Source organism: Equus caballus, chromosome 21, assembly GCF_041296265.1.
Source record: "Equus caballus isolate H_3958 breed thoroughbred chromosome 21, TB-T2T, whole genome shotgun sequence".
NCBI lineage: Eukaryota > Metazoa > Chordata > Mammalia > Perissodactyla > Equidae > Equus > Equus caballus.
The window spans coordinates 58783624-58804570 of record NC_091704.1 but is presented as its reverse complement, the minus strand read 5'-3'; the positions used below and the strand labels follow the sequence as shown (position 1 = coordinate 58804570).

The window sequence follows — 20947 nt, the reverse complement described above, 5'->3', positions numbered from 1 at the left end:
TAATGCCCTCAAGGTTCATCCATGTTGTCACAAATGGCAGAATTTCCTTACTTTTTAATGGCTGAATAATATTCCATTGTATATATACACCAATTTTCTTTATCCATCATCTGCCGAGGGACACTTAGGTTGTGGCCATGCGTTGGCTGTTGTGAATAATGCAGCAATAGACATGGGGTGCAGATGTCTCTTTAGGACAGTGATTTCATTTCCTTCAGGTATATACCCAGAAGAGGAACAGCTGTATCACATGGTAGTTAACATTTTTAACTTTTTGAGGACCCTCCAAACAGTTTTCCAGAGGGGCTGCACCAATTTACATTCCCACCAACAGTGTACACAAGTTCCCTTTTCATGGAGCTCCTTTTTAATTTAAAAGCTTTAAAATGGCATTATGAAGGAAGAATGGTGCATTATTTGATTCGCTTTTTTAACAGTGAACTTAGTGCTCTTTAAATGAACCAATCAAAGCCCTATGAAGGGAAGATCTGGCTAGTTTTGAGACTGAGCACAAACTCCTAATGCAGTGCTGGAAAGAGGAAAAACCACCCCCAGTTGACTAACCTGGGCATCCCAGGGGTGCTGGCCAAGGTGGTGGGGGGAGGAGGTTGATTTCTAAATACCACCAAGTGAGGGTGAGGTTTCCAAGCTCAGCACCTGAGATCTTGGCAGTGGAAAGACGCTAATCCCACATGGCTCGCATGAGCAAAATGGCAGCTCTCTCCGCCTCCAAAGATCCTGCTATCCATCACTGTATTTTATCCTAAAATAAAGTGGTTTTGAATTTTTCAGCGTTAAAAACACAAGCACTACCCAGTACCAGATGCCAGCAATCACTGTCAACAACATACCAAATCAAAGAAATTAGAGGAATAAATATTTTAATTTCACATCTCCAAACTGATGAATAGAGAACAGAATGAATTACACAACAGAAACTGCAGTGAAAAGGCACGGGAAAATATCCCATCTCATGTGAATTAAATCACTTTGAAGGAGGCACTAGCCAAATAAAAACGTAAAAAGATAACAATATAAAAGGAACACTAATGATTCTGACTGATCCCATTTCTGATCACCAACTACAATGCTCGTACCAATTTCAACGTGTGGGGTTTTTCTCCGTACACCCCCACCAAGCAATTCTCAGACACTAGTTGGTGAAGCCTGTAAACGGCCATTGGTGATGAAGCAGCTAGGACCTCAAGTTTTTTTTTCCTTTTCGCAATTACTAATTACAGCTTTTAGCTGCTTAACCCACCCATTGTTAACTCTGCTGTTTAGGCAGTATGCTGTCTGACTCCCACTAGGCTCCTATAGACAACATCTCCCTGGGGCCTGGATCATCATAGTAATGGGTGTGGGAGCTATTTTTCAGGAATTAGAACCCCTTATCCACTTCAGGCTGGTTGAGACCACCAATCCACCAATGAGGCCTGCACAGATGTCCGATAAGTGACCTTTTAATGTCAAGAGACTAAAAACCACACCCTCAGATCATGCTAACGCCGCCATTTTGTGAGCATGCATCCTATGAAGAGCCATGGAGTCTGACTATGATTGCGCAGACCATTGACTGCCTCACCTCTGCTCTCCTCCAATCACCCATCTCCACATTTCAGACCACCTTGCCCCGCTATCCCACAAATATCCGTGAGTCCCTAATTTCAGGGAAGCGAATTTGAGGGTCATGCTCTCTCTTCCTCACGTGGCTGCCTTGTGATTAAAACCCTCTCTCTGTGGCAATCTTGTCATCTCAGTGTTTGGCTTTCCGAGCAGTGAGCAAAAACGAATCTGGTGCAGTAACACTGCTGTCCACTTCCAACGAATACTGCTACCTGGAGATAGTGTCAGTTCCCACAGGTTAAGGCCTCAGTCCTGCAAGACTGCCTGCCTCCTTCAGACGCCAATTGCAAGTCCAGGTTGTCACCTGTGCTTTTGACCAACTGGCCACAGATGGGCGGTTCCAACAACCCCCTCCTTGGGTTCAACTAACTTGCTAGGGCAACTCACAGAACTCAGAGAAACATTTTACTTGCTGGATCACCAGTTCATTATAAAAGGATATAACTCAGCAACAGCCAGATGGAAGAGACGCGTAGGGCAAGGTACGGGGAGAGGGTGCGGAGCTTCCGTGCTCTCTCCAGCGCTGTCACTCTCCCCGAATCTCCCTGTGTTCACCAACCAGGAAGCTCTCCAAACCTCACTTGTTGCCGTTTTTATGGAGGCTTCATTACTAGGCATGACTGACTAAGTTATGGACCATTGGTGACTGAACTCAATCTCTAACCCTGTTTCCCTCCCCAGAGGCGGAGGGGACAGTGGGACTGAAGTTCGAACCCTCCTCACAAGGTTGTCTCCGCTAGTAACCAGCCCCCACCCTTAGGTGCTTTCCAAAAGTCACCTCATTAACATAGCAAAAGACCTGGCTCTCTCTCAACACTTAGGACACCCCTTTTAGGAGCTCTGTGTCGGAAACAAAGACCAAATATATATTTCTTTTTATAAAGCACAATATCACAAACACACAAATCGCTCAAATCACATCATAGACTTTTTAGGGCTGGAAGGGATATTCGAGATGATTCTCTTACCTCCTCACTTAACAAATGAGAAAACTGAGGCTGAAAGAACTTGACAAGATCACTAGTTGCAGCGTTGGCACCAGGATGGAAGGTTCGCTGCAGCTGAATATACATCTGAGTGATTCTGGAGTAAATGAGGCCTTTCCAAAAAAAAGGCTATTTCCATTATCGTGCCTTCCCCAAGGGCCCCTGAGCCAAGTAGTCGAATATTAGAAATCTAAAAAAGCCATATTATAAGGACCTACTCGCTTCCTAATCAAACCCACTGTTGACAAAGTGAGCTCCTTGATCCTGTTGCACTTGCTAAGATTTTTTCCAAATCATTCTCAAACATTCAAAGAGCTTCTATGCTAAGAGAAAGCGCCCAGCAGAAATTCTACCGGCAACTTGTAGATGCGTTCCAAGGGCCGTGGATGGCAAGGGCTCCAGAAAAAAAGGGGCAATGATGCTGTGACCAGTCAGAGAGAGGATCGGTAAATCTGAAAGAATACTGCACCAAAGCGCACGAAGTGCTTTTTAAAACTCCTTTCAGGGGCTGGCCCCGTGGCCGAGTGGTTAAGTTCGCGCGCTCTGCTGCAGGCAGCCCAGTGTTTCGTTAGTTCGAATCCTGGGCGCGGACATGGCACTGCTCATCAGACCACGCTGAGGCAGCGTCCCACGTGCCACAACTAGAAGAGCCCACAACGAAGAATACACAACTATGTACCGGGGGGCTTTGGGGAGAAAAAGGAAAAAAAATAAAGTCTTAAAAAAAACAAAAAAAACTCCTTTCAAATTGCACTAGCTCTCTTGGTCTAATCTTCCCCCAACCACAATTAGGGAGCAAGCCTCAGTTTCTTCACCTGACAAATGGGGAATGCCTATACAAAAGCTTAAGGCACTTACCTAAAGGGCCCGGTGTGTCTGCGGTGGGCAGGACTAGAAGCCAAGGCCCACACTGTGGGCCAGCAGTGGGTAGGTGCCCAGAGCGTCCCGCAGGCTGCAAGGGTGCCATCACTCAAATCCCTCTGGTTCTCTTCTTATCAACAGCCTTCAGATCTTAATTTGATTTCCCAAATAAATTCTCCTGCTTAAAACAACCAACTTTGAGAAACCTGACAAACACTCCTTCAGCCAGGTGTCCAAGGTTAACATCAACAGCAATCAACCATGTTGATGATAAGCACCTCCATGGGATGCCATGAGAATGGAGAGAACTCTGCCTCTGGGGTCTTCCTCCGCAAAACCCACAACTCCAGTCTAATCATGAGAAAGACATCAGACAAATTCCAACAGAGGCACATCCTACACTATACCTGAGCAGTACTCCTCAACTTGGGCAAGGTCAACAAAAACAAGGAAAGCCTGAGAAGCTCTCACAGCCAAGAGGAGCCTAAGGAGACATGGCAACTAAATGCAATGTGGTACCCTGAACAGGATGCAGGTATAGAAAAAGGATGGAAGGCAAAACTAGGACAATCGGAACCAAGCATGGACTTTAGTTAATAAGAATACATCAATTATTGGCTCATTAACAGTGACAAACGTATCATAGAAATGTAAGATGTTAATAATAGGGAAAATGGGGGGGAGACTCTGTACTATCTGAATATGAGATCTCTGTACTATTTTCTCAGTTTTCCCATAAATCTAAACTGTTCTAAAAAATAAAGTCTATTTTAAAGAACAAGAGACAGAAAGAACCAATTGATGGACCTGAACCCACTGGACAGTTCAATGCCTCAGCAGAAATGGATCCAATTCCCTCACCTTTGTAAATCCTTGTCTTGGGGGCGTTGGCAGCCAGTGTCACTCCTCAGGGTGAGCCTAGACATGTCTGCAGGAAGCGAGTAAATTACTACACAAGGAGCTGGTGACAAAACGTGGGCCCATACGATCCTGTCCCAAGTCTTATCCCTATCAAATTACTTTTTCGTGTCAAATTATTAATTTGAAATTAATTAATTTATGGAGATTTTATTTGAAAAGTTGCTGTGTGTGGGTGAAACTTTATTGCTAGATGGAAATGTTTTATTACAGAAAAGGCTTAAAACATTAGTTTTTATTTCTATCAATAAGGCTTGAAAATGGAGTTCTTTTTTTTAAGTCCTAAGGAGGTTTGAATCAAATATAAAATGCATTTCAAACTTTATTTGTTGGGTAAATTAAAATATTAGAAAAGAAAATGGAAAAAAATTTTAAGTGAGTCATGATACATATTTTATTATGATTATAGAAATTATGTCATCATTTCCATTAACAATATACCTTAAATTTTTGTTTCCAATTCACAAATTACTCCACTTACATGAATACAAACTTTCTGTCATTCATTTTAAAAAGAAATTGAAAACGTAAGAAATATGTCTCATCTGCTGTATTTATATAACTGTCAGGTCAGAAACTTATTTTCTGCTTAAGAACCATGTTTTAAATCCTCAGTTTGCTTCACTCTCTTACTACTGATAAAACTATGGCAGTAAAGAAAATTATTGCCCGGGTATAACTGTAATTTAAAATAATTCTAGAAATTCATACTGGTCAAACTACATATGAAATTTCTTTTCCTCACAGATTTTTTTTATTGGTTTCCAAAACTACACTGCCTAATCCAGATACTACTTCCAGCTATGACATGCTCTTATGGTTCTCAGGTTAAATGTTCCTCCTAAAAGATGACGACGCAGAAAAGCTCATGGAAGCATGAAAACAGCAAAACCCAAAACACATTGCAACAAATTCCAAAACACACGGCTATTTCCCAAACCATCTCAAATGAGTAACTTAGAGTTTTCTCCATCTTTACATTCTGTAAGGAAACTTCTATCAAATATAAAGAGAACCTGAAACTGCTTGTGCAGAGATGGGAACATCAGGCCCCAGAAAATATCTCCAGGCAAATGACTGTCAGAGGCGGTGCTGGTCCCTCCTGGGGCCACACCATCCCTCCCACGCATCCTGCCGCCTCCCAGAGAACCACTGGGGGGCAGATTTTTCTTCTTATATCCACCGTCTCCCTCTGCTGAGCCTCTTGGCAAGCTTACATTCTGCCCATGAAAATTTGGGATCTAAAACAAAGGAACAAGCAAGCATTCGTAAACTGGTTCTAAAATTAGCCTTTTTACCTGAAATAAGCATTATCTCCCTGAGCACAGCTTTTAAAGGTACATTATACAAAATACCAGGTTATGCTTTTTCATAGGATTTTTAATGGCATTATTTTGTCCTCCTTTTGGAGCATTCATTTCATGCTGTCCTCTCTGATGCAAATGGAGCACCCCAACCATCTCTCTTTAAGTAATACAAGGATTTCTAAGGCAGAATTTTAAAAACAAATACCTATAAAGATTCCTTTTACAGGAATATTAACCCTTATACTTTCTTCATTTTCCCATTTCTTACATGCACACTGGGTGAAGTGAATTATGGTCCCCCCATCAACTGCCCTAGCTCTTTTCTTTTCCATTTGGTATCAGCACCTTGACTTCAGGACGGGTGACAGCAAACGAAAAGGGAACTATTTGCCTCTGGCTGGGCAAGGAGTCCAGAGGTCGGTCAACATTTACTGCATTCTCACCCTCAAGAGCCCTCACCCCCTCCTCTTCTTCTCATCCACCCCAACATCCTCTGAACTGACAGCATGGTTAACCCTTCAGGAATGTTCCGGAAGATTCCACAACTCAGTGTTGCCCTGTGCTTCTCTCACTCAGCAGTGCTCACGCCCAACAATGAAGTCCAGAAGGAAATGCCCCATGAAAACAGCCCCCTCTCTTCACTTCCAGTCCTCACACATTCTGACTCTCACACATTACGCTGCCCAATAGTATAGCAAGACGTGAACTATTTCCTCAAAGGAGTCCCAATCTTATCCTTGTCCTCGATTTGATTGTATTTTCTTTTATTTTCCCATTCTTGTAAGTTACTATAGGATTTCAGTCCCTGTCATTAAAATATTATTTCAGAGACAGGACACGTAGGCGGCGCAGTCACCTCCCCCAGCCCGCCCTCCATTAGCCATGACATGAAGGCAGGCTTCCTACCTTTCAATGAGGCTTCTCCACAACTGCGCACCTGCAACAAGGAGGAATAAAATGTGAAAACTTAACTGACGTATTTTTCTCCTGAGTCATCTCTCAACTTAAAAATATTCCAAGCTATTTAGAATAAAATGCTTAGATCTTTAAATTTTATAAACGATCCGATCATACAGTGTATACCTTTGGTACCATGACTAATTCAGGCAATTAGTCCAAAATATTTATTGAGATCCTACTTACACACAAAACACTTGGAAACCATGTGGGACAGAACACAATATAACACGCGGTCCCACCACAGGAACTTCACTGTCCAGTGGGGCAGCCACAACGTCCACTCAGGTAACTATGAACCAAGGCAGGCAGTGTACAAGAAGCACAAACCATGTGAGTCCAGGAAAGAGAAAATGTGCCTGCTCCAGAAAGCACCAATGAGAGAGGCGACACTTAGGTGAGCTTTGAAATGGTGCGGACAAAAGAAGAACTAAGGCAACCGTTAACTGAGAAAGGAGATTCTTATCCACTCATTCTTTAGGTGTTTTGAGCTTATATCTGGGCTCAAATGAAATCAACAGAAAAAAAGGTATACCTAGACCTCATTTGCTTTCTCAGTTCCCTAATGTCTTTCTTCATTGGACTATGTATTGATACTATACTCCCAGCTACCCACTTTAGTGAAGCTCAGTATAAGAAATGGCCATGAGGCAGTTTCTGCATTTTGCATCAAATGCCAAAGATGCTGTCCTTTTTGTTCTTCAGTATCCCCTATCAAAGATCTTTGTGATAAACTCTTCTTAAAATTTAGCCCCAGGAAAATGTTTCTCAAAATTGCTTGCATCCTTTCATCAGATTATTACAATTGTGCAGTTGATCTGGTTTCCCTTTTTGCCTTGGCTGCCAGTAAGCACAGGGGTGAATCTCTTGGTCAATTATGGTCACCATATTAGACTCCTGTTCTTCTTCTAGATCTCTTTTAAATAGTCTTATTTTTTAGTGCCTTATAAGCTGCCTCAAATACTTTATGGTTGGATGGCATATCAAAACAAAGCAAATAAACAACTCAAAAGAATCCAAGGAATTATGAGCACTAGCAATGTCTCAACTAAAGGTGGAACACTGGATAGACTAAATTCTAGAGACAACAACTCTTCTTGTCATATGATATTTCTCTGAGAACACTGGAGCCAAGAGTGGAGAAAGCAGATAACAGTATGGTGTGTTGGTGTGTTTGCTTGTTTTGGTACTAAAAAATGGAAAAATGAGTATGATTGCTAGTGAAGGGAACAAGACATTTAGAATGGTAAGGACAGCAGCACTGCAATCACTGAGCATAGAGCAAATTGGGGCTGCCTAAGGCTGAGGGACAGTGCCCTGGCAAGAGACTGAGCAGGAGGAACCAGCCTCATAGCCCAGTGGTTAAGTTGGGTGCGTTCCACTTCGGCAGCTGGGGTTCGGTTCTCAAGCACAGACCTACACCACTCCTCAGTGGCCATGCTATGGTGGTGACCCACATACAAAATAGAGGAAGACTGGCACAGATATTAGCTCAGGGCTAATCTTCCTCAAGCAAAAAAAGAAAACTGGCAACAGATGTTAGCTCAGGGCAAATCTTTCTCAGCAAAAAAAAAAGAGGCTGGGCAGGAAATACTTAAACTGAGGGGAAAGAGCTGCTTCAACAGGAGCAAGGGGCTGGGGAAGGTGGACAGAAGGCTGCAATGAGGACTGACTTCAAGCCTTTGCAAGGGCTAGAGAGACAGTACTTCCAAAGGCTAGGGTCAAAGATGAGACCACACTAGTAGATGAGCGAGTCCAGGTTGTCAGAGACACCATCAGGGTACAAGCTGGAATGACAGAGAATGGAGGGCGCATAAAGGCCTATAGTCCGTAGGTGACGAGTCCTGGTGGGTCCATGTTCAACCGCAACCAGAACGTGGCATAAATAGACAGTGTAGATTTCGCAGAAGGAAAGGCATAGACAGACAGGGGTTGAAAGTGCTCCACGGGTAGCCGTGCAAAGGCCTCCTGAGCCCTCCTCCCACTGCACAGCGCAGCAGTTAGTTGAAGAGGATCTTAAAGAGAGCCGCGGGTGGAAATTCTGGATCTTCCGCAATGACTGAGAAGGAGAAGGCGGGCGAGGAAACGTGCAAGGCCACAGGAGCAGTCTTCCACAGGGCAGATGAGTTTCCCAGGGCCCAGACGAAGGGGTTAAAGCAGAGGGCACGCACTCAAGGTACACAACAGTGAGTGGGAGAGAGAAACCCATCACAGCCAGAGGTTGCTCATGCCGGTGACTCAACCCAGGGACACCAGCCCCTGTAGGTTTCACAAAGAGTAATTCACAAGAAGGGATCTCCATACTTTTGTTCACGCACTTCATATTGAGCATCTAAGATGGTATTAAAGGTACTAATAGAGGGAGAGGCAGGATACAATTAAATTCTTAACAATAGAAGTTTAATATCTCTAGTAAAAAATGTGAAAAGTGGGGAAGCTGAAGGAGATGGAAAGAGACAGGACTGCCCTGTGTGCCCTGATGATGTGGTTGTCCTTTCCTCGTTGCTGTTGGTGTTGCTGTAAGCCAAGGTACCCAGTGAGAGCAGCGGGCAGTTCTGGTTGAAGCCATGGAGTTACCCTCACTGCATCTGGATCGGACTTGAAGCCAAGGCTGTGCCTCCTAGAGACCAATCCATCATGGCAGGGCCCTGGCTGAAAGGCCTGCAGAGTCAGGCTCCTGCCAACTATTTACAGGGCTCAAATGCGTCTTTGTCCTAAAAGACTTCACTAAAAAGGACGAAGGAGGCTCCAGTGTTTCTGCAGTCACAGACTGGGGAACGCTGGGAAAGCATAGTAATTAATCCCGTTTCTCCTTTTTTTTCCATGCAGTAGAAATGCTGTATTCAGAGCTATGTCACCCGGTGAAAACCCTGACAGAGAGAGTGGCCTGTGACAAATGCCTGCCCTACAGGGCGGAGCGTGAGAGCTCCACTTGGGCAGAGAGGCTGGGGGGTGATGCGTCTGGATCCCACTGGAAGCCCAGCACCTACAACAGGCCCTGGCACAGAAGGGCGCTCAACACAGGCTCACTGATGCGTGGACAAGCCCCATGTTGTTCTGACTCTGTGTCCAGGCTGGACAGAGTAGGCCGTTCCTGTGCCCAAGGCGCTTCTCTTTTACACTCTTCTTCAGCCCTTACCCAACCCTACGGTATAAGGATGATCTTCCCATTTCACAGGATACAGAGGTTCAGATTATGCAGGGGGCTGAATAACAGCCCCCAAAGATATCAGGTCTTAATCTCTGAAACCTGCAAAATGTCACTTTATGGAAAAAGGGATTTACCACATGGGATGAAGTTAAGGGTCATGAGATGGGGAGATTATCTTGGATTATCCAAGCGGGCTCCAAATGCACTCACCAGTGTCCTTGCAAGAGGAAGGCAGCGGGAGACTTCACACAGAAGACGAGAGGGTGGCGTGACCATGAAGCCAGAGACTAGACTGATGCGGCTACAAGCCAAGGGCACCAGCAACTACCAGAAGCTGGAAGAGGCCAGGAACCCTTCCCTGGAACCTCTGGAATCTCCATTTTGGCCCAGCGATACTAATTTTGGACCATGAGAGAAGAAATTTCTGTTGTATTGAGGCACCAAATTTGTGGTAATTTGTCACAGCAGTCATAGAAACTAATGCAGTCTATGATGGGGCGTCTCCACCACTAAGAAATGGAGACAACCAGCTGTTGAAAGGCTAGTATTCTTCCAACTCTACCACCTTAATTTTTTCAGGGACTGAAGCTTTGCAAGGTAGAGGTTCCCTGCAATCCGTGAGTATGAACGTTCCATGTGTGCAAGAACACCAAGCCAATCAGTCAACGCCAGGAGTGATCTCTGTGTGAGGGGCAGAGAGTGAGAAACGGACAGTTATAAAGTCTTTCAACTTCATCCTTGGCCTCCACATTTGTCTGTTCCTTATAATTTTGCCCATACTGGGGCCAAATTTGATACACTGCTGAAAATACGAAGATGCTCAGCATGGCCCAGAGTCAGCTTACTCTACCGAGCTAAAATGGCTGCTGATAAAACTTGTAAGTGGCTATTTCTTCTAAGATTCCCCTGAGGGAGGTCCTAGGGGGTGAAAATGTTACAAAATCTATTCGAGAAAAATGGGCATTTCCCTATCGGTTACGACTCAAGGCAGAAACATGGGAATCACCATGCCCTGATCTGACTGACCCCTACACAAAGCCCCAGCTCTGAGACGCTCCACCTTAATCCATCTGCAATGAACAGAAAGCATTAGGGCAGGTGCCTGCTGGGGTTAGAAGCTAGGGAGTTAGGTGTCTGTTCTCTGAAACAGAAAAGGGGGAGGTGGAAAGGGAGAGAGGAAGAATGTGTATGAGAATATAATCTACATGCGCAGATTCACGAAAAGCAGTAACTGGACACAAATGAATTTGTTCACCTTCCCAGAACACAAGGAGGAAGGAATCACCTTCAAACTCTGAGACATACCAATGGAAAACTATCTTTCTGAAAGTGGTTTATACATGATTTAGTTTAAGAGCTGTAAAGACTTAAAACATAAACCCGCTGTAAAGCACACCATAGAACAGCACGCTTGCAAACCTGTGACACTTGCCATCCCTGCTCCTGGAGTTGGTGTAGGGAGAGGGTGCCTGCCACCACGCAGGTCTCCGTATCCCTGCCAGGGCCAGAACTCCGGGCGCTTCTCATGGGCATCAATCCATATGGGCCCCACCCAAAATTATCCCTCTGTTTGGGCTTACATTTAGTGGGGTTACAAATGCCTCACTGTAACCTCCTCTTAGCTGATTTGATCAAATCAATATCACATTTAGGTTCATAGGGCTCAACTGTTTCACGGAGGGATTTTTGCCTATTTACAAAAACTAACCCAAACCCTGGCAGACGAGGCCCCCCCATGTATGGAAAAGTTCGACTGAGATTTATAATATAGTTAAATTACTCATAAAACACAACCAAATTTTTTAAATAATTCAAGTTCTTACTTTTAAACTTAATGTTTAAAATTAATTCATTTTTTAAAATTTATTTAACTATTATTTAACCGTTTTTAAGCCCTGAGTTAATTGTTTTTCTCCATTGAGGCAGAGAAAATTTGTATATAAACTAGTTCATTTCCCAATGGCCCAGTTGCATCATGTAGGATGTAATAAATATTTAACTGTTATCCTCACTGCAGCCTGTTTAAATAATAAAATGGTATTTAAAATAACAGTGCTTAGAGAAACCAGCACATGCAAACATTTTGCCCGGGAGAAGTAGCCATGACTAGGGACAACATCGGTTAAATAAACAACACGTATTAAATAAATAAATGTTTAATAAACATTAAAAATAGCAAAATCAATGCCTCCATCATCTGTTTTCTTGTTCCTTTTCAAAGGACTACTTGGTTAATATGCTTACACAAAGATCAGACATTCAGAGTCTAGAAAATTAAATACCACAAAAATGAATTCTGAGTTTTCTTACCTCTTGTTCTAGACAAAACCATATCCTTTATTATTTGCATAATAACATGGCCAAGCATCATGACGGAAATCAGATGATACACTCTCCAGGGAGTCAATGCAAGGAACCTGTAACAGCAAAAACAGAGAAACCGCCCTTTCAATTTCAGGATTTGTATCTTTTTTTTAAAATTAGGTTCAGTTTCCACCATAGAAACAAAAATACATTCAATAATGATTTCACTTTTCAAAATCACCCCAAAGTGACCACATGAACGTTATTTAATAGGCATCAAAGTCAGCAAAATAGAAGCTCTTGAGCCATGTGTACTTTTGTGTTAGGCTTTCTGTTCTAAACACTCATTTGGGCGGAGGATTTGCTGGCTTGGGTATGGTCCAAATGTCGCTCTGCTAACAGATGGAGACTGGAATTGATCTGAAACAGAATCATGACGGGCTAAACAGACAGACTGCAGGATGTTCTCAGGCGCACAGTGTAGCTACGGTCCACACCCTTCACTTGCCGTCCTCAGTCTCATGTTTTGCTTTTATGCCATATTCATTTGTTTAACTACTACCAAATCCCCATCCATCTCTTAAAAATAGCAGTTATTAAGGATCCAATTTGCTAGCCCTTTCTCTTTAAGATCACTGCTCTTTTGTCTATCTGCCCATCTCCTCTCCAGAGGGAAACAAAGAATTCATTATCATGAACAGCACACAGACCCTGCAGTACATTTTTTTGATCGGGCTTATAAAGAAATGGGAAGGCAAAGGAGTCACAAAGAGCTTTGAGCCTTCATACAGAGGTCGAAGCCCGTTTTACACAAGTAAATTGGTCAAGCTGCCAATTAATGTTAACTTTGATGCAATCTTCACTCATGGAAAAATTAACAGATATCTCATTTAATACTAGTTGTAAGGCACTGTAGGCTATATAGAGAAGTAAAGAACACATGCATACTGCCTTCTAGGAACTCACTTACTCAACAGAGAAAGGAGCACAGGCCGAGCTAACAAAGTCCGAGGTAATGAGTCTGTGCTGTAACAGAACATGAGCAAGGAGCAAAGAAGGAGGAGGAATGATTAACTCTGAATCAGGGAAGATTTTATAGACGTTGCACTTGAGCCTCGTCTGGGAGGATGCGTGCAATTCTGAGGAAAACGGAGGCTGTTCCAAGTGGAGGAGACAACATGAACATAAGATCAGAACCAGAAGAGGGTGAGGTGTGGTCTGGGGTGGTCCCTGCAGAGGGACATGGATAAAGGAGAGAGTCGAGAGACTGACAGAGAGAAGACATTGAGGAGACAGGCTGGGGGCAGACTGTGGCAGGCCCTGAATGGTATGCGAGGGTGACAGAGAGTAAGCCAAAGGTACAGAGTAGGAAAATAGAATGATGGGTGATTTAGGAAAATGCCTGGGGGCAGTAGAGAGGATGAGGTGGGGCAGGGAGGAAGCATGGCATCCAGGACATCTACTAGAAGGCCATGCAATGTGTTTGGTGAGAAGTGGTCAACATGAGACACTGGTGCAGTTGTGGGAAAAGCCCTCCACCATCAGAAGGTGGGCAACCCAAGCCCCAGCTCTGATTCTAATGTTAACTGCATGTGTGACCTGGGCCAGTAAAACGAGCAGGTAGAATAGGTCAGTGCTTCTCAAACATTGGTCTGCAACTGCCACCAGGTCAGCTGCCTGGAAAGCTTGTTAAAATACAGATTCCCAGACCCCAAGCTCCTCCCCCAGGTCCTCTGAAACAGGTGGTCTAATTACTAGTATTTACATTCAATACATATTAAGTTATGGAGTGCCTATATTAACCCAGGAACTGTGCCACCAAAAGGGTGAACAAGAAGCATGGAGGGAAGGAGCAGACATGAAAGATAAGCCACAATGCTGACATCCATGTCTTCAGTAACAATAATTCACTCTTTCATCATGGACCACTACGTGCTCTATGTTTTGAGCTCCTATGTTTGTTTTAACTGAGGTTACTTTCTGGTGTTTGTTTTCTTTTTGGCCTACCTCCTTACTATCAGTTTATGATTATTTCTTGCTCTTGTCTGTGTGCCAGGCTCTCTCTGTTTTCCCCACCTCATATTGAAGCAGCTGTTTTCAAAATTTTTGATGGTGACCCACAGTAAGAAATTCATTTACATCTAAATACACACAAATGGAACCAAAGTTTCAAAAAACAATATTTATCCTTACAGTTTGTAACGCCTTCTGATACCTTCCATTCAATTCTATTATATTTCTAAATGCTGACTGCGAAATGAGCTGTAACTCACTGCCTTAGAGGGAATCTGTCAATGTTAGGTTATTATGTTTCACTAGAATGGCCTTCTTTGCAGAGTCAGGCAAAGCCCTAGGAGAGAGAGAAAGTTCCCTGGAGTTTAAAGGTCCTTAGAGCTAGCCAGGAAGCCATATAAGTATCTTTAAGGAAAAAAAAAAAAAACCTAAAGAAATGCAAAACCAACTGAAGCAGTGAAGGTCATTAGTTATTCTCTTAGTGGAAGCTACAAACTTCCAGGAACAGAGAAATTAGGTAATGAAAGGACATTGACCCACAGCCCTGGCTGCCAGAAGACCTCATCTGAAGGGTGTTGCCACAGCAACTCCAAAGAGCACTGGGGATGCTGTGTGTCCTGGGCAAGGGTCCAGCTGGCATCTTGGCCAAGGGTCTCGTTGGTCCTTAAGAATCCTCAGCCAGATGAGAAGTCAACCTTAACAACTGCTTGAGAAGGTAATGCCAAAACTGTATGGGCTTACATATCGTTTCCCTGGTAGTGTCTTTGAACCCCAAGAATTAAACACAGAAATGTTTGAGAAACGAATCCCTAATATTAATAATTTGTATTTAGAAAAACTTGCAGATGTTTGGTATTTTATTTATACTGTTTAAGATGACTTGTCTCATGGTTCCAATTTAAATATGTAGTTGTATAATTTAGACTTGTGATTTGATATTAAAATCTTAGGAACACTTTTGAGTTTAATTTATTCATTTTACAGGAATTGCCTAATAATTTGGGAGGGCTTGCGCTGTTAAGACAAAATCATTTTTTTAAAACTTCTACTTTGGTAAATTTCAAACATAGACCAAAGCATAATAAAGCAAGCCTCAAAAATTCTCCATTCATGGCCAATCTTGTTTTTTTCTATATTCCCACCCACTAAGCTTCCCCTACTCTAAGAAAATTTGAAGCAAATCCCAAATATCATGTAAATTAATTTGCCATGTATCTTCAAAAAGAAGATTTTTTTAACCTAACAACAATACCACTGTCACACCTTAAAAAATCATTTTAGGGGCCAACCTCGTGGTGCAGCAGTTAAGTTCAGTGCACTCCGCTTTGGTGGCCCAGGTTCGTGGGTTTCGATCCTGGGCCTGGACCTCCACCATTTGCCAGCCATGCTGTGGCAGTGACCCATATATAAAGTAGAGGAAGACTGGCACAGATGTTAGCTCAGGGCTAATCTTCCTCAAGCAAAAAAAGAGGAAGATTGGTAACAGATGTTAGCTCAGGGCTAAACTTCTTCAGAAAAAAAAAAAAAAATTGTTTTAATTCCTTAATGTCATCAGATATCCTGTCAGTATCCACATTTCCTCAGTCATCTTTTGTACACACACACACTAAAAGACTTTGAAAAAGGATCTGAAAAAGTCATACACTGAAAGTGATATGAGTATTTTAAGTTTCCTATAATTTATAGGTCTCCCACCATCTCCCTCTCTTTTTTTTTTTTTTTTTTTGCTTGAAATTTTTTGTGGAAGAAACAGACTCGTTTTCCAGAATCTGAGAATTGCTCATCACATCCTTGTGGTTTAGTTTAACATTTTCCTCTATTCCTTGAGCAGACAGTAAAAACTGGTAGTTGGATTTAGAGGTTTGACCAGATTTGGGTTCAAACTTTTTTTCTGTAAAACTACATGACAGGTGGTGTGTGTGTTTCCATCAGGAGGCACTCACTGCCTGTCTGGTGTCTACATTTTTGTGATATTAGCAGCCACTGACTATGACTGCCTGGCTATCAATCCCTCAGGGGCTACACAAGGTGAGAGCCCATCATTCTCGCTTCAGGCATTAGCTGCATCCCACGCTCAGAGGGATGCTTGATTAACCTGAGAGGCGGAGCTCACAGGAAAAGCAGGATCCATACTTGATTCTTTCTATTTACCTGCTTTCAAGATAATGGGGCAGTTCCTCAGTATCCTCTAAAGGTTACCACGTTGGTTTTCTTCATTCCTTTTCTTTTGTGGGTGTGTGTTACCGTGAACATATCTGAGGTGCTTCAGTCCACTGCAATATTATCCCTACTGATGCTCAAGTGTCCCTTATGCAGGTTGGGTCTCGAGTCCCTTTGGTACCACCTTAGTAATCTTGGACAATGAAGAACTTTGAAGGGACACAGAAAGTATGAAATTTACAAATGGTAGTTTAAAAGGCTGAAAGGAGTATAAGTAAACTTTTTAATGCAAGCAATCATTCACCAAAGACTGTCTTGAAAACAGCTGTTAAAATTTGATAGACTTATAAACAAAATAAGTTATGCTAGCTAAAATTGAAAGCTCAAAGAAAGAGGAAGGTTTTGAATTTGTAATATTACTAAATCAAAATTTATTTTTTGGGGCCGGCCCCAGGGCCAAGTGGTTGAGTTCGCACGCTCTGGTTCAGCAGCCCAGGGTTTCGCCGGTTCGGATCCTGGGCGCGGACATGGCACTGCTCATTAGCCCATGCTGAGGTGGCATCCCACATAGCACAACTAGAAGGACCAGGACCCACAACTAAAATATATACAACTATGTACTGGAGGGAACTGGGTAGAAAAAACAGAAAAAAAAAAAAAAAAAAGATTGGCAACGGATGTTAGCTCAGGTGCCAATCTTTAAAGATATACATATATATTTTTACAAAGTAGCCAAAGTCATTTCCCACTAATCTTTTCTTTATGTGAAAGCTGTCTTTTAGGATGTCCACACAACCCCTGTTTGCTGGCCTCAGGTGATTCTGAGGCTGGTGCTCTGCAGCGCCGCTCAGAGAAATGCTCCACTTCCACCTGATCTCGAATTCCCTCAGTGAGAATCACCCACCTCAGCTGAAATACATCTCACAGGAGGACGCTCACCATCTCTTGCGGCATCCAATTTCCTGCAGTATCCTACTATTAGTGGGGGAAGGAGAAGTTCCATCTCCATTCCATAACGAGTGTCTGTCTGACACTGGGCTAGCTGCAGGGGACCCACTGATGACTACATCCCAGCCTGCCCCAGCCAGGCCGGGAAGCAGACAACTCAACAACTATATTTAACTGAAGTCCTATTCAAAATGCTGTGGGAGCAGAAAAGAGAGACCATAATTGCCCAAGGAAGTCAGAGAAAGCTCTCAAGAGAAGGTGTCATTTAAGCTTTGGCTTCCCAGAAAAGTCAGACTTTGCCAGGTGGAAAGAGACAAACGCATTCCAGGTTGGGAAACAGAGTGAGCAAAGGGAACTGTAAGAGTGCAATGAGACTTGAACAGGAGAGGGAGAAGGCTGGCCCCTCACATGTGCCTCCCTTGACCCAGTGGAACTAGTCCTGCCCTCTGGAGCCAAACCGTGGAGGGACAAAACAGTTGATGTCTAGGGAGGGCAAGCACTGTTCTAAGAACTTTGCGTGTATTCACTCGTTTAATCCTTATAACAATCCCATACGGAAGGTACTACCATTGCCCCCATTTCACAGATGAGCAAAGAGAGGTTAGGAAACCTGCCCAAGGCCCCAAGACTAGGGAGAGGGTGGGACCAGGATGTGAGTCCAGACAGCCTGGCTCTAAGCTGGCTCTCTTACCACTCTGTCCAACTACCTCCGAGATGCAAGTTTCTGCCTCTCCATCCACCTATTATCACATGAAAACAGCTGGAAGGACTGTCACCAATTTGCGAGAGTGTCTACCTGGGTGTGCTAAACTGACTTGAGAGATTTCAGAAGCACTCCTCAAAGACGCCAGCTGCCACCACCAGAGTTGCAGACACTGGGATTATGTGCATGCCTCCCTGAAGTGTTGTCTTCTTCAGGAGAAACCTCCCTGCTTCCCTCACCTCTCCCCGAGGCGTCCCACCCCTCCTCCCGCCAGGCGCCAGGTGGTGACTCTTCTCATCCCAAATGCTCCCACTGGGCATCTGGTCCAAACAGACGGAGGGAGCCAGGAGGGACCTCAAATCCCTTTATTCCGGACTCTATAGCTCTACCTACACAGCCTTTAAAAAAACATCAATAGACTATTTTTTAGAGCGGTTTTAGGTTTACAGAAAAATTCAGCAGAGAGTACAGAGAGCTCCCATATATCCCCTTTGCTCTGCAGTTTCCCCAGGTATTAACATCTTGCATCAGTGGTAAAACTGATGAACCAATATTGATAGGTTATTAACTAAAGTCCACAGTTCACAGGAGGGTTCACTCTTTGTGTTGTACATTCTATCGGTTTTAACAAATAAATAACGTCATGTATCCACCATTATAGTAGCACACAGAGTATTTTTACTGCCCTAAAAAATCCCTTGTGCTCCCCATATTTATCCCTCCCTCCTTCCCCCTGAACCTCTGGCAATCACTGATCTTTTTACTGTCTCCAAGGTTTTGTCTTTTCCAGAATGTCATACCGTTGGAATCACACAGTATGTAGCCTTTTCAGACTGGCCTCCTTCACTTAGCAGTATGGAGTGAAGGTTCCTCTGTGTCTTTTCGCAGCTTGAAAGCTCATTTCTTTTGATTACTCAATAATATTCCATTATACAATGTATCATAGTTTATTTATCCATTCACCTACTAAAGGACATCTTGGTTGCTTCTGATTTTTGGCAATTATGAATAAAACTGCTATAAAAATTCACGTGCAGGGTTTTATGCAAACATAAGTTTTTGGCTCATTTGGGTATAGCCTTTTTGTTTGATTTTTAACAGCTCTATCAGCATGCTGGCTTATGCTGAATTTTCAGGCAGTTAAAACCCCCAAGGATTCTATTTTTCAGATGTATCTAAGTATGCCCTATTAAACTTGTTCTTGTTTGACACAGCCTATCATTCAAACCTACAGACCTCAGTGGTGGCATCAATCACATTGGTTCTCTTGTCTGGCTTTGTGACACCCGCACATTTGATATCTGCGTGTCCTGAGTCCTCATCCACACTGATCAAAGATGTCAATCAGTACTGGCGTCCTTCACTGCCCATTAGCAGCCATTCCCAGAGGGACCGAGATTCATGAATCAGCACTTCACAAATATGGAGTCCACCCAGTCTGCCACTACATTCGTGTCCGTATTTCTCCATCTTATCCACAAAGACATAATAACAGATTTCCTTCAACATCTTGCTGAAACCTATCGCATCCCTAAGGTTTAAGTATCCATAAGTGCTTGGCTGATGCTTAGAATTACTTTGAGCTATGGAACAGTTCTCAGTAGAAGAACTAAACACCATTAGAACCTGCCAAGGAGTTTCATGGTGCACCGCCCGATCCGAGCCCCAGGGTGACCTTGCTGATCTGCTCACTCACAGAATTCACACGTGGTCACCACCTTGCCCATGGAGGAACTCTGAGGCAAAGATGGCCACACACAGGTGGTTAGAGGATTCTTGAATGCCGCAGAACAATTATCAAGAGATGAGGTGGGGCCAGCCCCATGGTCAAGTGATTAAAGTTCCACGTGCTCCACTTCAGTGGCCTAGAGTTTGTGGGTTTGGATCCAGGTGCAGACCCATTCCACTCATCAGCTATGCTGTGGAGGCATCCCATATACAAAATAGAGGAAGACTGGCACAGATGTTAGGTCAGGGCTAATCTTCTTCAAGCAAAAAAAGAGGAAGACTGGCACAGATGTTAGCTCAGGGCTAATCTTCCTTACCAAAATCAATTACTTAAGTAATTAAATGTACCGTTAAAAAAAGAGAGATGAACTGTTGTCAAAATGCAGGATGCCCAAGAAATCATGAGAAGCAGAGTAATAAAGCACATACTTTGAAGGGGGGGGGGGGTCTGTGGATATACATCATTCTCATTCAGGGTGCTACATAATTTTCAAGGTTCAGTGCAAGATAAAAATGCAAGATCCCTTCCCACCAGTCTGGAGCCTTAGCCCACAACAAAAGGAACATCCCCAAGATATTGCAGCCTCCACTCCTGGGATGTTCGGGACCTGGATCCAGGGTAGGTATGAGGCCCCTGCACAGTTGTCACTAAATGCATTGCATCATTGCCAGCCAGGGAGAGGACCACGACCATGTGCCTGAAGAGGACACTTCTCACACCTGTCCTCAGGACCCTCCACAAGGGGCAGATGGCCACAGTGCAACACAAGCTTCCCCTCATTGATGCAACCCAGCCAATTCCCTGGGAAGAGGACCCCGGGCAGTCACACAGCGCAAGATGGGGAGGAGGAGACTGGTGCCAAGTGGCAGAGAGGGGGCAGCAAGAACTCCTGAATGTGAGCTGAGGCTCCACACCCCTAGTGCATACTCCATTGTCCCATCAGACTTCACAAAACACAGATTCAAACACAAAAGTACTAAGAATAGCAAGACAGCACCCACAGAGGATTCATCTCCAAGTGCGGGGCCCTCTGAACACGGGGTTCTGTGCGACACTGGGTCGCCTGTTTAGCCGGCCCTACCCTCATCACATCTTGGAGGGGAGGTCCCATCACAGTGACCAATAAAGGCTTTTCTTCTTCTTAAAACAGATTCTAGCTCAATAAAAAAGGCCATTGACTCTTGTCTTTGTCCAAATTAGCATACGGACCTGTGACAACACCAATGCACCAAGAACTGAGGACATTCAGAAGCTCTTCCAGTCCCTAGGTGTCCAGCTATCAGA

General features: G+C 43.7%; 1 protein-coding gene across 3 annotated transcripts in view; it reads right to left on the bottom strand.

Annotated features, from left to right (window-relative positions):
• Window positions 1-20947, bottom strand: part of RETREG1 (reticulophagy regulator 1) — a 125212-nt gene that overhangs the window by 80234 nt on the left and 24031 nt on the right. For all 3 annotated transcript variants that reach the window (XM_023625821.2, XM_070246453.1, XM_070246454.1), the window contains 2 exons: window positions 12117-12223; window positions 6605-6635 (listed from right to left, as the gene is read on the bottom strand). In XM_023625821.2, the coding sequence (XP_023481589.2) occupies window positions 6605-6635; window positions 12117-12223 (138 nt within the window). The remainder of the gene's footprint in view (window positions 1-6604; window positions 6636-12116; window positions 12224-20947) is intronic.